Source organism: Globicephala melas, chromosome 8 (genome assembly GCF_963455315.2).
Source record: "Globicephala melas chromosome 8, mGloMel1.2, whole genome shotgun sequence".
Classification (NCBI taxonomy): domain Eukaryota; kingdom Metazoa; phylum Chordata; class Mammalia; order Artiodactyla; family Delphinidae; genus Globicephala; species Globicephala melas.
In genome coordinates, this window is record NC_083321.1 from 53,929,673 (window position 1) to 53,943,702 (window position 14,030).

General features: G+C 37.6%; 1 protein-coding gene across 3 annotated transcripts in view; it reads left to right on the forward strand.

Moving 5' to 3' along the window:
• The window catches only part of ACER3 (alkaline ceramidase 3), a 191,205-nt gene that overhangs the window by 166,771 nt on the left and 10,404 nt on the right, over positions 1 to 14,030 (forward strand). For 2 of the 3 annotated variants that reach the window (XM_030835995.2, XM_030835998.2), the window contains 3 exons: positions 6,719 to 6,820; positions 8,908 to 9,012; positions 13,851 to 13,896. In XM_030835995.2, coding sequence (XP_030691855.1) covers positions 6,719 to 6,820; positions 8,908 to 9,012; positions 13,851 to 13,896 — 253 coding nt within the window. The remainder of the gene's footprint in view (positions 1 to 6,718; positions 6,821 to 8,907; positions 9,013 to 13,850; positions 13,897 to 14,030) is intronic. The other variant, XM_060303749.1, reaches the window with a different exon arrangement.

Below are 14,030 nucleotides of genomic sequence, written 5' to 3' on the forward strand. Positions count from 1 at the left end.
AATAAGATTGATAAAATTTGAATAACGTAACAAAATGATTTACTATACTCAACAATTAAAGGATGCATGATCTTCTCAACCATGCATGGAGTAATTATTAAATCTGCCAATACTAGCTTTAAAGCAAAGTTCAACAAATTTTAAAGAATTGGTATCATGCATAGCATGTTCTCTGACAATTAGTTAAAACAAAACAGGATTAATCAAAATAGCCCATATATTGGGAAACCTAAAACTATACTTGTAAATATGAGTTAAAAAAGAAATCATAATAGAAATATTGAAATACTTTGAATGGAATCATAATGAAAATACTATAAACCAAAGTAAGATGTAGCTAAAGTGGTTCTTAGAGGGAAATGTTTACATTAAATATTTATATTAGAAATAGAGAGGCTGAAGAATAATGAACTAAGTATTCAACTTGAGTAATTAGAAAACAGATGAATAGAATAAACCCAATGAGAAATGAAGAATGATACTGATAAAAGGCAGAAATTAATAAAAAAATAAGTACAGTGTTGAAGATCAACACATATCTAATTTTGTTCCTTTCTGAAACCCTAAGACTACAACAAAGGAATTTATTTATAAAGCATAAATCCACAAGGAGAAGACTCAATAAAATTTTAGAAGCTAGAAAGTAAATGGATTACTGCTAACTGCCTTAACCCAAGAAAGCCAGATTCTAAGTCAAGAATCTCCAGTTTACATCAGAGAATTGATTCTTGAGTATCAGGCATTAGCAGCAACAGGCAGTTTGGCAAAGGAGATGGAGGAGGGGTCTAAAATAAAGAGGTTTGGTTAAAAGCTTTAAGAAACTGTTAATTGCTTAGGCAACTGCATGCCATGGAGCAACTGCAGAAGTCTGCAGGTTTATTCTCTGGAAAGGGTGAACAGTATCTCTAGGTTGGATTTTGCCAGGCACAATTGAGCACGCAAATACCATACTGAAATCAGGTAAATGGGGTGACCTTATGCTTTATGAATGCTGAATGCAAAGACATCTAGGCAGAATATTGAAAGAATCTTCTTATAGGGAATATGAGCAGCCTAAAAGACCTGATGATATTGGGGGTTCCCTAACAATTGGCCCAGAAAAATAACCCTATGGTGAAGGTTACTAGTCTAAAGCCCTCAACCATATGCTCAGAGCTTGTGATCACCTTTTTAGTTTTGTACTCTTTAAAAATGAGGAGGGGCTTCCCTGGTGGCGCAGTGGTTGAGAGTCCGCCTGCCATTGCAGGGGACATGGGTTCGTGCCCTGGTCCGGGAAGATCCCCCATGCCGCGGAGCGGCTAGGCCCATGAGCCATGGCCGCTGAGCCTGCGCGTCCGGAGCCTGTGCTCTGCAATGGGAGAGGCCACAACAGTGAGAGGCCCGCGTACCGCAAAAAAAAAAAAAGAATGAGGAGACAGTGCCAGACATATGATGAATTGCATTCAATATGAAAGAGTGGGTGGAAATAGACCCATGCCAGTTTAAGAATTATAGACAAGGACATGTACGAGTTTATAGAGTTAGAAGGCAGATATACACACAAAGGATCAGGGATCAGAATGGTTTTGGACTTACCAAAGCAAAACTGGAAGCCAGAATTATAGGATAGTAACCTAGCCAAACTGTCTATAAAATATGGTGACAAAATACATTTTCATACATTCAAGTTCTCAAAAAAACTTATATTCCATAAACTATTGCTCAGGAACCTGTTGAAGGTTGTGTTTGACCAAAATGAGAGAGAAAACCAAAAAGGAGGAAGACATAGGATGCAAGACATAGGAAATCCAACACAGAGAGAGGTGAGGCAATTCCCAAGGTGAAGGCGAAGGGAAGGGACTTTTCAGATGATAGCAGTACACTAGAGAGGCAGCCAGTCCAGAAAGAAGCAGTGTGACTCCAGACACAGATATGTTGAGGGCATTCTGTATTATACTACTCTTGACCTGATAATATATAGGTAGTCTGTCCCCAGAATCTTATCTGTACTTAGCTTGCATGGACCATGTGCTGATGAAGTTCTTGCTCTCTCTCACGTGCCCTGCTACCTGGATAACCAAAGACATTCATTTCACCCCACAGAAGAATTTTGCTTTGAACTACTTCTGAGAGCTGAAGATTGGCCCTGGTAAGTAAGCTTAGAAGGAGAAAATAGAGAGTATCCCACCCCCACTGATCATATCCCTGTCACATCTCAGCACCTGGCCCACACTGCAGTTCTGCCAAATGCCTTCACTGTGCTGAGCTCTGTGCTTCCTGGGACTCATTCTTGCCTCCCTCAAATGGGGCAATGATAAACTCAGAAAAGCTGAAGGCGTACTATGACTCTCTTAAGCTCATCTCTGAGAACCTTCATCAAACAGTGGCAATAATGTCCTTTTCATGCACAGCCAGGTTTGTGCTTTCCTGATGATTTCTAAGTTAATCACCCCTTTCATTTGTTTATATGCAAATACTTATAGTTAAAATAACAGAATATAAAAACTGCATGATGATAGCAATAGATTCAGAGAAAGCATTCTGAAAAATTCAGCTGCTATTTATGATCTAAGTAAACCACATAAACAAAACAAAACCCTTTACAAACTCAATAGAATGAAACTTTCTCAACCTGTAAACTACAGCATCTAACACATTTAGTCATGAAATGTTTTTAAAAGTTACCTTTAAAATCAAGAATAAAACAAGGATATCCGTTGTCACCACTTCTGTTCAACACTACACTGGTGGAAGTCCTATCCAACGTAGTGTTTGCAAATGACATGATCGTGTACAGAAAATACCACAGAACAGGTACCAAAAAACTACTAGAAGCAATAAGTGGAAATCAGCAAGGTCATGAGATTCAAGTCAGTATTCAAAAATCGTATTTCTTTGTATTAGCACCAAACAATTGGAAAGTGAAATTTTTGAAAGTACAATTTACAGTACCATCAAAAACATCAAATGTTTAAGGATTAAATTTAACAAATATATGCAAGCTCTGTATATTGTGGTGAACAGTTTTTTGCTGAGCAAAATTAACGAAGCCCTAAATAAATAGATATATCATTTTCATGGGTTAGAAAACTTCAGTGTTATTAAGATGTCAGTTCTCTCCAAATTGATCTATAGGTTCAAAGCAATCACAATCCAAATCTCTGCAGGTTTTTTGGTAAAAATTGAGAAACAATTTTTGAAATTTACATGGATTGCAAAGGACCTAGAAGAGCCAAAACAATTTTGAAAAAGAGCAACAAAGAGGCTTATCTACAGAACAGAAACAGACTCACAGATGTAGAGAACAGACTTGTGGTTACCAAGGGTGGGGGGTGGGGGTGGGGAATGGATTGGGAGTTTGGGATTAGTGGATGCAAACTATTATATATAGAATGGATAAAAAACAAGGTCCTACTGTATAGCACAGGGAGCTATATTCAATTTCCTGTAATAAACCATAATGGATCAATGCAATCTCTATCAAATTACCAATGGCATTTTTTACAGAACTAGAACAAAAAATCTTAAAATTTGTATGGATACACAAAAGACCCCGAGTAGCCAAAGCAATCTTGAAGGAAAAAAATGGAGCTGGAGGAATCAGACTCCCTGACTTCAGACTATACTACAAAGCTACAGCTATCAAGACAGTATGTTACTGGCACAAAAATAGAAATATAGATCAATGGAACAGGATAGAAAGCCCAGAGATAAACTCATGCACCTATGGTCAACTAATCTATGACAAAGGAGGCAAGAATATACAATGGAGAAAAGACAGTCTCTTCAGTAAGTGGTGCTGGGAAAACTGGACAGCTACATGTAAAAGAATGAAATTAGAACACTCCCTAACACCATACACAAAAATAAACTCAAAATGGATTAAAGACCTAACTGTAAAACCAGACACTATTAAACTCTTAGAGGAAAACATAGAAAGAACACTCTTTGACGTAAATCACAGCAAGATATTTTTTGATCCACCTCCTAGAACAATGGAAATAAAAACAAAAACAAATGGGACCTAATGAAACTTCAAAGCTTTTGCACAGCAAAGGAAACTATAAACAAGATGAAAAGACAACCCTCAGAATGGGAGAAAATATTTGCAAACAAATCAATGGACAAAGGATTAATCGCCAAAATGTATAAACAGCTCATGCAGCTCAGTATTTTTTTTAATAAATGTATTTATTTATTTATTTTTATTTTTGGCTGCATTGGGTCTTTGTTGCTGTGCACGGGTTTCTCTTGTTGCAGGGCATGGGCTCTGGGTGTGCGGCCTTCAGTAGTTGTGGCATAGTTGTGGCTCACAGGTTCTAGAGCACAGGCTCAGTAGTTGTGGTGCACGGGCTTAGTTGGTCTGCGGCATGTGGGATCTTCCTGGACCAGGGCTCGAACCCGTGTCCCCTGCATTGGCAGGTGGACTCTTAACCACTGCGCCACCAGGGAAGCCCGCAGCTCAATATTAATAAAACAACCCAATCAAAAAATGGGCAGAAGATCTAAATAGACATTTCTCCGAAGAAGACATACAGATGGCCAAGAGGCACACGAAAAGCTGCTCAACATCACTAATTATTAGAGAAATGCAAATCAAAACTACAATGAGGTATCACCTCACACCAGTTAGAATGGGCATCATCAGAAAGTCTACACACAGCAAATGCTGGAGAGGGTGTGGAGAAAAGGGAACCCTCTTGCACTGTTGGTGGGAATGTAAGTTGATACAACCACTATGAAGAACAGTATGGAGGTTCCTTAAAAAACTAAAAATAGAATTACCATATGACCCAGCAATCCTGCTACTGGGCATATACCCAGAGAAAACCATAATTCAAAAAGACACGTGCACCCCAATGTTCATTGCAGCACTATTTACAATAGCCAGGTCATGGAAGCAACCTAAATGCCCATCAACAGATGAATGGATAAAGAAGATGTGGTACATATATACAATGGAATATTACTCAGCCATAAAAAGGAATGAAAGTGGGTCATATGTAGAGACATGGATGGACCTAGAGGCTATCATACAGAGTGAAGTAAGTCAGAATGAGAAAAACAAATATCGTATATTAACGTATATATGTGTAATCTAGAAAAATGGTACAGATGAACCGGTTTGCAAGACGGAAATAGAGACACAGATGTAGAGAACAAATGTTTGGACACTGGGGGGGGAAATGGGGGTGGTGATGGTAGTGATGGGATGAATTGGGAGATTGGAATTGACATATATACACTAATATGTATAAAATAGATAACTAATAAGAACCTGCTGTATTAAAAAAATTCAAAAAATAACAATAAAATAAACCTACATTAACACATCAAAAAAAGCCATAATGGAAAAGAATATGAAAAAGTATATATATATATATATAACTGAATCACTTTGCTGTACACCAGAAAGTAACAGAACATTGTAAATCAGCTATACTTCAATTTAAAAAAAAACCTTTTTTTTAAGAATCCAAAAGAAAAGAAAATGAAAGGCAAGTCACAGACTTGGAGAAAATGTTTGCAAAATATATGTCCAACAAAGGACTTACAATTAGAATATATAAAGAACTCTTGCAACTCAATAATAAGAAGGCAAATAACAATTTTTTTAATGGGTAAAGATTCAACAAACACCGTATCAAAGACGATACAGGGTTGGCAAATAAACATATGAAAAGATACTCACTAGCAATCATTAGGGAAATAAAAATTAAAACCACAATGGGATACCTCTATACACCTACTGAGGCAACTAAAATGAAAAAACCTGATGTCATAGCAAGTGTTAGTGAGGATGTAGAACAAAAAACACTCCTACCCTGCTGGTGGGAATGTAAAATGATACAATCACTTAGTAAAACAGTTCAGCTGTCTTAAGTTTAACATTTACCTGCCAGACAATTCAGCTCTTCTCCTAGCTTTTTACCCAAGAGAAATGAAAGCATATGTCCATACAAAGAGTTATTTATTAATGTTCATAGCTGTTTTATTTGTCATAGGAAAAAATGAAACAACACAAATGTCCACCAACATTTGGACAGATAAACAAATTGTGGTATATCCATATAGTGGCGTACTACTCAGCAGTAAAGGGAAATGAGTATTGATACACATAACAACATGGATGAATTTCAGAATAATTATGCCAAATGAAAGAAGCCATATAACAAAGAGAACATACTGTATTATTCCATTTATATAACATTCTAAAAATATATATAAACTAAGCTTTTAGAGGTGATGGATAAAACTATAAAAAATACATTAGCTATACGTGTTATTTTGGATAACTCACCAAGCTTCAGTTCCCTCATCAGCGAAGCAAAAAGAATAATACCTGCCTCACAGAGTTTATTTGAAGATTGTATTCATGTGTGTGTGTTTATGTATATATATTGTGTGTATCTAACATACTGTAGTGCCTGACACAGCAAATGACTCAATTAATGTTCTTTCTATTCCACCACCCCTCTGCCTCTTCCAAGTGACTGATAAAGTTACTGGGTACTTTCAGATTACTCTCTTGATACACTTAGCAAAGTCTTAGTGGCACATTTTTTTCTTAGTACCTTTTAATGGCTAAATGTAATAGGCAAATGTATTAGAGAATTTAATAGATAAGTTTGCTTTTAATACTTATGAAAACCTTTTCCTGTCATGACAGTGATGACTTCAAGCTCTCGTCATGACATGAATTGACAAAATTTCATTTTGCTTTTTTTTTTACCCACAGGGTTTATCCATGGCTTAGAGGACTGGGTTATACATCCTTGGGTGTATTTTTATTGGGATTTTTATTATGGAACATAGATAACATCTTTTGTGATTCACTGAGGTAAGATATATTTTCAATCTCTGAAAAATATTTTTGGAAGCTATTAAGCAGACCATTTCATAGGCATATAGAATTATTAGTGCACTGAAGTGAATTTTTGGCATCATTGAAATTAAAAATATACATATAGCACAATAAAGCTAAATTCTGGGAATGCTTGTTTAAATTATGTAAAAATTTGGACCTAAGAATATTCCATAACATCTGTAGGGATTTTTTGTGTGTGCATTGCAGTACTATACAGTTAATCAAATATTGACTAGGGCTTTGAAATCTGCCTAATCTGCTTTACTGAAGAAATAAGAAATGGGAATGATTTGTAATAAGCATATGAAATACGTGTATATAATTTTGTACTTTAATATGCTTAATGTTATTTTCTAAGAAAGGCAAGTATTCCTTTTTACTACCTTTTCAGCAATTACATATTCACTGGAATTTTAATCTTGGGTCTCTGGACTCTAGTCTGTCACCTAAGACACTGTCTGTCTGGGCCTCAGTTTCCATAAAATGAACTTGTTAAGTAGGTTAAACTAGTGGATCCTTCCAACTCAAAATTCTGACTTAATAGTTTTGCATAATCATAGACAACAGAGGAATGTATTGAATAGCACCACAAAAAGGCAATCAGCAAAATTCAAACTGTGGGAGATCTATAGAATGAATGACCTAGTCTCTTCAGCAAGTAAATTGCAGAGGGGGCAAAAAAGGAAGGAGGAACATAAGATTAAAAGAGACTTAAGAGATATTATCAACCAAACTCAATGTAATTACTTTTTTTTGGATCTTGATTCAAACCAACCAAGTGTTTAAAAAAAAAAAAAAGCTTATGATCAGTAATCGAATATCTAATGATGTTAAGGGATTATTGTTAATCTTTTAGGTGTGAAAATGGTATTATAGTTATGTTTTAAAGAAGTTTTAACCTTTTAGAGGTATATACTGAAATATTTAGGGTAAAATGATAACAATATCTGGGATTTGCTTCAAAATAATATGGGAGGGGAGAAGTTTAGATGATACAAGATTGGCCATAAATTATAATTGTTGAAGCTGGGTAATGGGTACATTATTATTTTGCCTACTTTTGCATATGTTTGAAATGTAGACTTTACATGCACATAAACAAATAATACATCTTGCTTAAAAAACTAAAATCTAAGTGAGTGGTTCTGAATCAGTACCATAATATCCATCAGAACCCCAACTGGGGCTTTTACAATGCAGAGGTAAGTCATCATCCTCTGGGTGAGATCCTCTGTTTCTACTAAGAAATAAAGTAGGTTCTTAAAGATGTCTGCAAAATTTGTGGGGATATCTAGAAAATAATTTGGTGTTTCACATTGAATTTCCCCCCTCTAATAAATGAGAATATTAATATGATACACACTTAATCAAAAGATCTAGAATTTGAGACTCAGCTGTACCACTAGCTGAGTGACTGGGGCAACTCAATAATCTCTCTGCATTTTAGGTTCCTCACCTTGAAAGCAAAGCTTGTAAAGCCACCTGAAAGACTCACTATGAAGTGAAATAATATTATAAATACAAAAAGACTTTATAGACTGTTTGGTGCTCTTCTGAAATGATGGTTGTACATAGGGCATAGAAAAAGCTCATGTCTAGTTTCTTGAATGAATAGCTAAGTTGACCAGTGTTTCCCAAAGTGTTTTTCCAGGAAACACTTGTTCCGTAAGGTGTTAATAAGATATTACCTGAAAGAAGGGTTCCTTCTTAATTAGCAGGTTACCTGAAAAAAATGAAGATAACCTGTTTAGTTATGGTAGGACTTTTTAAAGCCTATAATTTGTTAATATGCATTACAAGTCTCCAAGAGGGCAATAACCTATGTACTGTTTCCTACATTTGTTTTGACCAAAGAGTCATTTCTTCATGGAACTTCTGCTAGGAATACCGTTCCTCATAATACACTTTGGAAAACAGTACAGCAGGCTACAGCAGACATAAGGAAATTAAATAATTGCCGTGTTTGAGAATGACATTTCAAAATGCTCTAAGACTGTCAGCATTAGTTGTTAAATATAAAAAATAATTGACATGCATATTCCCCCCCCCTCTCCACACAGGAACTTTCGAAAGAAGGTGCCACCTATCATAGCTGTTACCACACAGTTTCATGCATGGTGGCATATTTTAACTGGCCTTGGCTCTTACCTTCACATCCTTTTCAGGTAGGAAATAGACTTTTTTAGCCTAGTATTGGAGTGTTTCTTTCTTTACTCTTCAAATACAACAGTGTCACAGACGGAATCAGAAACTTATGTTCCAACTTTGCCTCTGCCACCGGGTGATCTTAAGCGAGTTGCTTACTCTCTCTGAAGCTGTTTTCTCATCTTTAAAGGGTGACAGCTCTAGTAACTGACCTCTGGCACATGATCTACATTTTAAGTAGATCATTCATCTCCTTTTTTAGTGCAAGTAGGATATAAACATTTCAATTTCTTGTTGATCATCGTATCTTTGTTTATAGAGAACAAATTTATGGGGAAAAAAGCAGCCAGGTCCCCCGAGTGGGGACTGGGAAAGCACGAGTATCTGAAGTCCCCAACTTAATTTGTCTCCTTCCCTGAAATAAATTGGTTGCCACTTTTCTTTCCTTGTTCCCCTAATAAAGAACTTGTTGGGGCTTCCCTGGTGGCACAGTGGTTAAGAATCTGCCTACCAATGCAAGGGTCATGGGTTCAAGCCCTGGTCCAGGAAGATCCCACATGCTGCTGAGCAACTAAGCCTGTGCGCCACAACTACTGAGCCCATGCGCCACAACTACTGAAGACCACGTGCCTAGAGCCCATGGTCCGCAACAGGAGAAGCCCATGCACCGCAGTGAGGGAGTGGCCCCCACTCACCTCAACTAGAGAAAAGCCCGCACACAGCAATGAAGACCCAACACAGCCAAAAAATAAATTAAATAAATAAATTCAAGTATTTGTTGGAGGTCAGCCATTTATAGCAAAAATGGAATCAGAATTCTCTCTGATCACCCTGCTCAAATAATACGTCTGTATCACTCTTTCCCCTTACTAAGCCTTAGTTTTCTTCACGGCATTTATAACCAGTCATGTGTTAACTTGTTTACCTCCCCCAACTAGACTGTAAGTTTCTTGAGAGCGAGGACTTTATCTTATTCACTGCTACTCTCCCAAGTGTTTAAATCAATGCCTGTCACATAGTAAGCACTCAGTATATATTGTTAAATGATTTAATGAATGAATGTGTACATATTGATCTCTTTACCAGGGGATCAGTCTATGTTTAATCTCAAATTCATCTCAAGAATTGAGAGAGCCGAAATATTTATAGAAAGGGGAAGAAAATTTTCCTTTGAACCAATGTGAAAATTTACTCTAGTGAAATTTTTAGAATACCTTTTAAAACATTTGCATCTCACCTGTCTAGAGATCAACTTATTTAGGCAACCTGAATTTAACTACTTGAGAATGATATAAAAAGAACTTCTGGGCAACCAAATAAAGATCACTGAATTCATACTGTGAAGATCTCAAGGTTATTAATCATGGAAGAGTTCTTTAAACTCTGGCTCTAAGTATAATTATTTTATTTTTTGCTACTTCTTACTGCATTGAATATTTGGATTCTCAGCCCATAGAATATTAGAAATAACTATTTAAGAGGGAGGGTTATGGGAGGAAATGCTTGGGGAAACTGGCAAATGATAGAAAAGGAGAAACAAAAATAACTATAAAGCAAACCCGAGAATTAAAAACTTGGCACTTTAACACTGCCTACGAAGTCCCAAGGACATAACTGCAGTGTAATATAATACAGCAATGAATACTTCTTACCTGACAGATGGCTTGCCTCAGAGGGAGCATCTCTAGAGAACCAGGTGGAAGCAGTGGGGCCTTTTATAACCTAGTCTCAACTCAAATTGTATCACTCTCACAATACTCCATTGGTCAAAGTCATAGAGTCTATCTCTTGACAGGAGGAGTATTGAAGAATCTGGGGACTCCAAACTCATGTCTGAACAGGCGGCACTGTTCAGCTGGAGCTGGTATCTGAGCTCAGAGGAAAGTCCCCATGGGGCTGAGACCCAGGACTCTTAAGAAGGGTACTGCTGGGCTTCTTTGGTGGCACAGTGGTTAAGAACCCACCTGTCAATGCAGGGGACACGGGTTCAAGCCCTGGTCTGGGAAGGTCCCATATGCCATGGAGCAGCTAAGCCCGTGCGCCACAGCTACTGAGCCAGCACTCTAGAGCTCGCGAGCCACAACTGCTGAGCCTGCGTGCCCCAACTGCTGAAGCCCACGTGCCTAGAGCCCATGCTCCACAACAAGAGAAGCCACCGCAACGAGAAGCCCATGCACCACAACGAAGAGTAGCCCCCGCTTGCCACAACTAGAGAAAGCCCACATGCAGCAGCAAAGACCCAATGCAGCCAAAAATAAATAAATGTATTAAAATAATGGTACTGCTGCTACAGGAAAAAACTGTTGCTGCCACAGTGATGGAGTGTTGTTAGGATGCTCTTCACAAGAACCACAAGCCAGTGGCCCTCATAAAAATGAAACAAAAATGAAAAGTCCTTTCTCCTCCAGCTTTTCAGTCTCTCTCAAATGCCCTAATTAGCAGAGCCTCTTAGGGAGCATCTGGCAAGACAGGAATGTAGTTTGTAGTCTCATCTCCTTCATCACAAATAGGATGGAATATAGAAGAGTGGATTTGGAGCTGAGATAGATTAACTTAACAGCTGACCCATCTGGTGAGACTAAAAGAGAAAAGGGGAAAAGCATAAATAACCAGTATCAGAAATGTAGCAAGAAACATCACCACAGATGCTGCAAATATAAGGAAGATAAGGAGGTATTTTTAACAACTTTATATGATAGGTACTTTTGTTTATGTTTGAAATTTTCCACAATAAAAAGTTTGAATTTTCAGCTCATAGCCTCATCTGGGCTTGATATATATTATTCCTTTAATACTCACGATGGTCCTGTTTTACACTTGAGGAAAGACAGGCTCAGAGAAGTCAGGTGCCTCACACATGATCTTAGTGTTATTGCCTGGATTTGAGCCCAGAGTTTTCTGTCTACCCAGACCAATCAAGACCTTAGAAATCAACTAATATAACTTCTTAATTTGATGGTGAAGGAAACTGGGGCCCAGAGAGAAGTGACACTCAAGGTCACTGGCTAGTTGGAGTAGAATATATTGGATAATGATTAGACAGCACCTGAACTCAAATCCTGCTTCTAGCATTTACTAGCTGTAGCACCTTGAATGAAATATTTGACCTTTTTTGAGACTTTCTCATATGCAAAACAGGAATAATAATACCTACCTAGTACGGTAGTTTAAGAATGAAGTGTGTATAAAGCTCTGGGTCCAGTGCTTGCCCCCATGCTGTAGGTACTTAACAAATAGTTGGGAGCGGTGGAGGTGACAGCAAGGGTTGGAACCCAGGGCTTCTCTGCCCCAGTCCAGGACTCTTCACTAAAGAGAAGAGAAAACATGGCAACTTTCTTTTAGAGATTAACATCTGAAAAATTGTCAGAGTAAGATTATATTCTAAGACAGTAAAGTATTCATAATATATGATGCTTCTCTTTACAGTTCCAGTTTTGGGTACATTAGAATGGCATCATAGCCACACTAAGTTACTCAAATTCAAACATACGTGCTCTTTTTCATTCTCTTATTTAAAGGAGAAAATTTTTCATGCTATAAAGTTATGTTTTGCATACGTACTTATACTGTATATTACTATTCAAATACAGTTAAATCGTGTACTATATATAAACTATGTATGCTGTTAAGTTATGGACAGTTTAATAAATTTTTCAGAGATAAATTTAACTTTATTTTTGCTGTACGGACTGATATATTAGAATCTGATCTCATCTTTATTTTTTTTAAATAAATTTATTTATTTATTTTTGGCTGCATTGGGTCTTCATTGCTGCACACGGGCTTTCTCTAGTTGCGGCGAGCGGGGGCTACTGTTCGTTGTGGTGCACAGGCTTCTCATTGCAGTGGCTTCTCTTGTTGCAGAGCACAGGCTCTAGGTGCGCAGGCTTCAGTAGTTGTGGCTTGCAGGCTCTAGAGTGCAGGCTCAGTAGTTGTGGCGCATGGGCTTAGTTGCTCCGCGGCATGTGGGTTCTTCCCGGACCAGGGCTTGACCCCGCGTCCCCTGCATTGGCAGGCAGATTCTTAACCACTGTGCCACCAGGGACGCCCAGAATCTGATCTCATCTTTAGAGGTGACTCATTTTAAAGGATTCTCTGAAGAAGTGATACCTTCCTGGTTATTTCATACCTGTATTGTAATCCTGATAGAGCTGGTATAACCGTTTCTAAAATATTCTAGGAATACACTACCTTAATTCTTACTACCATATATCTTCAGAGATGAAACTGGCAATCATGACATGAATCACATCAAGCATGAGCAGAATGCTCCCTACTAAACTACAAACATCCTGAGGTTACAATCTGAGAGTTGATCATTTCTATCTTCCTTAGGATCTTGCCAACTGTTCTGCATAGAGTAGGTCCTCAAAAAACGGTTGCTAAAAGAACAAAGTTTATTTGTCAGTGTTGCTTTTTCTTTGTATATACAGAGGCACTGTGGTTAAATTTGTCAGTAAGCCAGTTTGCGTGAATTTAAAAACTTGTCTGAACTTATTTACAAAACAGAAATAGACTCACAGACATAGAAAACAAACTTGTGGTTCCCAAAGGGGAAAGGGGGTGGGGAGGGAGGGATAAATTAGGAGTTTGGGATTAACAGATACACACTACTATAAATAAAATAGATGAACAACAAGGATCTACTATATAGCACAGGGAACTATATTCAATATCTTATAATAACCTATAATGGAAAAGAATCTGAAAAAGAATATCTGTATATCTATATATCTATATATATCTATCTGAATCACTTTGCTGTACACCTGAAACTAACACAGAATTGTAAATCAACTATACTTGAATTTTTAAAAAATTTGTCTGAAAAGCTTTCCCCTCTCCCCTTTTCTTTCAGTTTATATACAAGAACACTTTACCTGAGATACAGGCCAAAGGTGAAGGTAAGTCCACTTCCTAGGGTGTGTGTGTGTGTGTGTGGAGGACGGAGGTAATGGGAGGATGGGATGGAGGTGGAAGAAGGGGGTGGGGTGGAGATGTAGCAGAGAGAGAGTACAGGCTATGGGACGAGATGCTC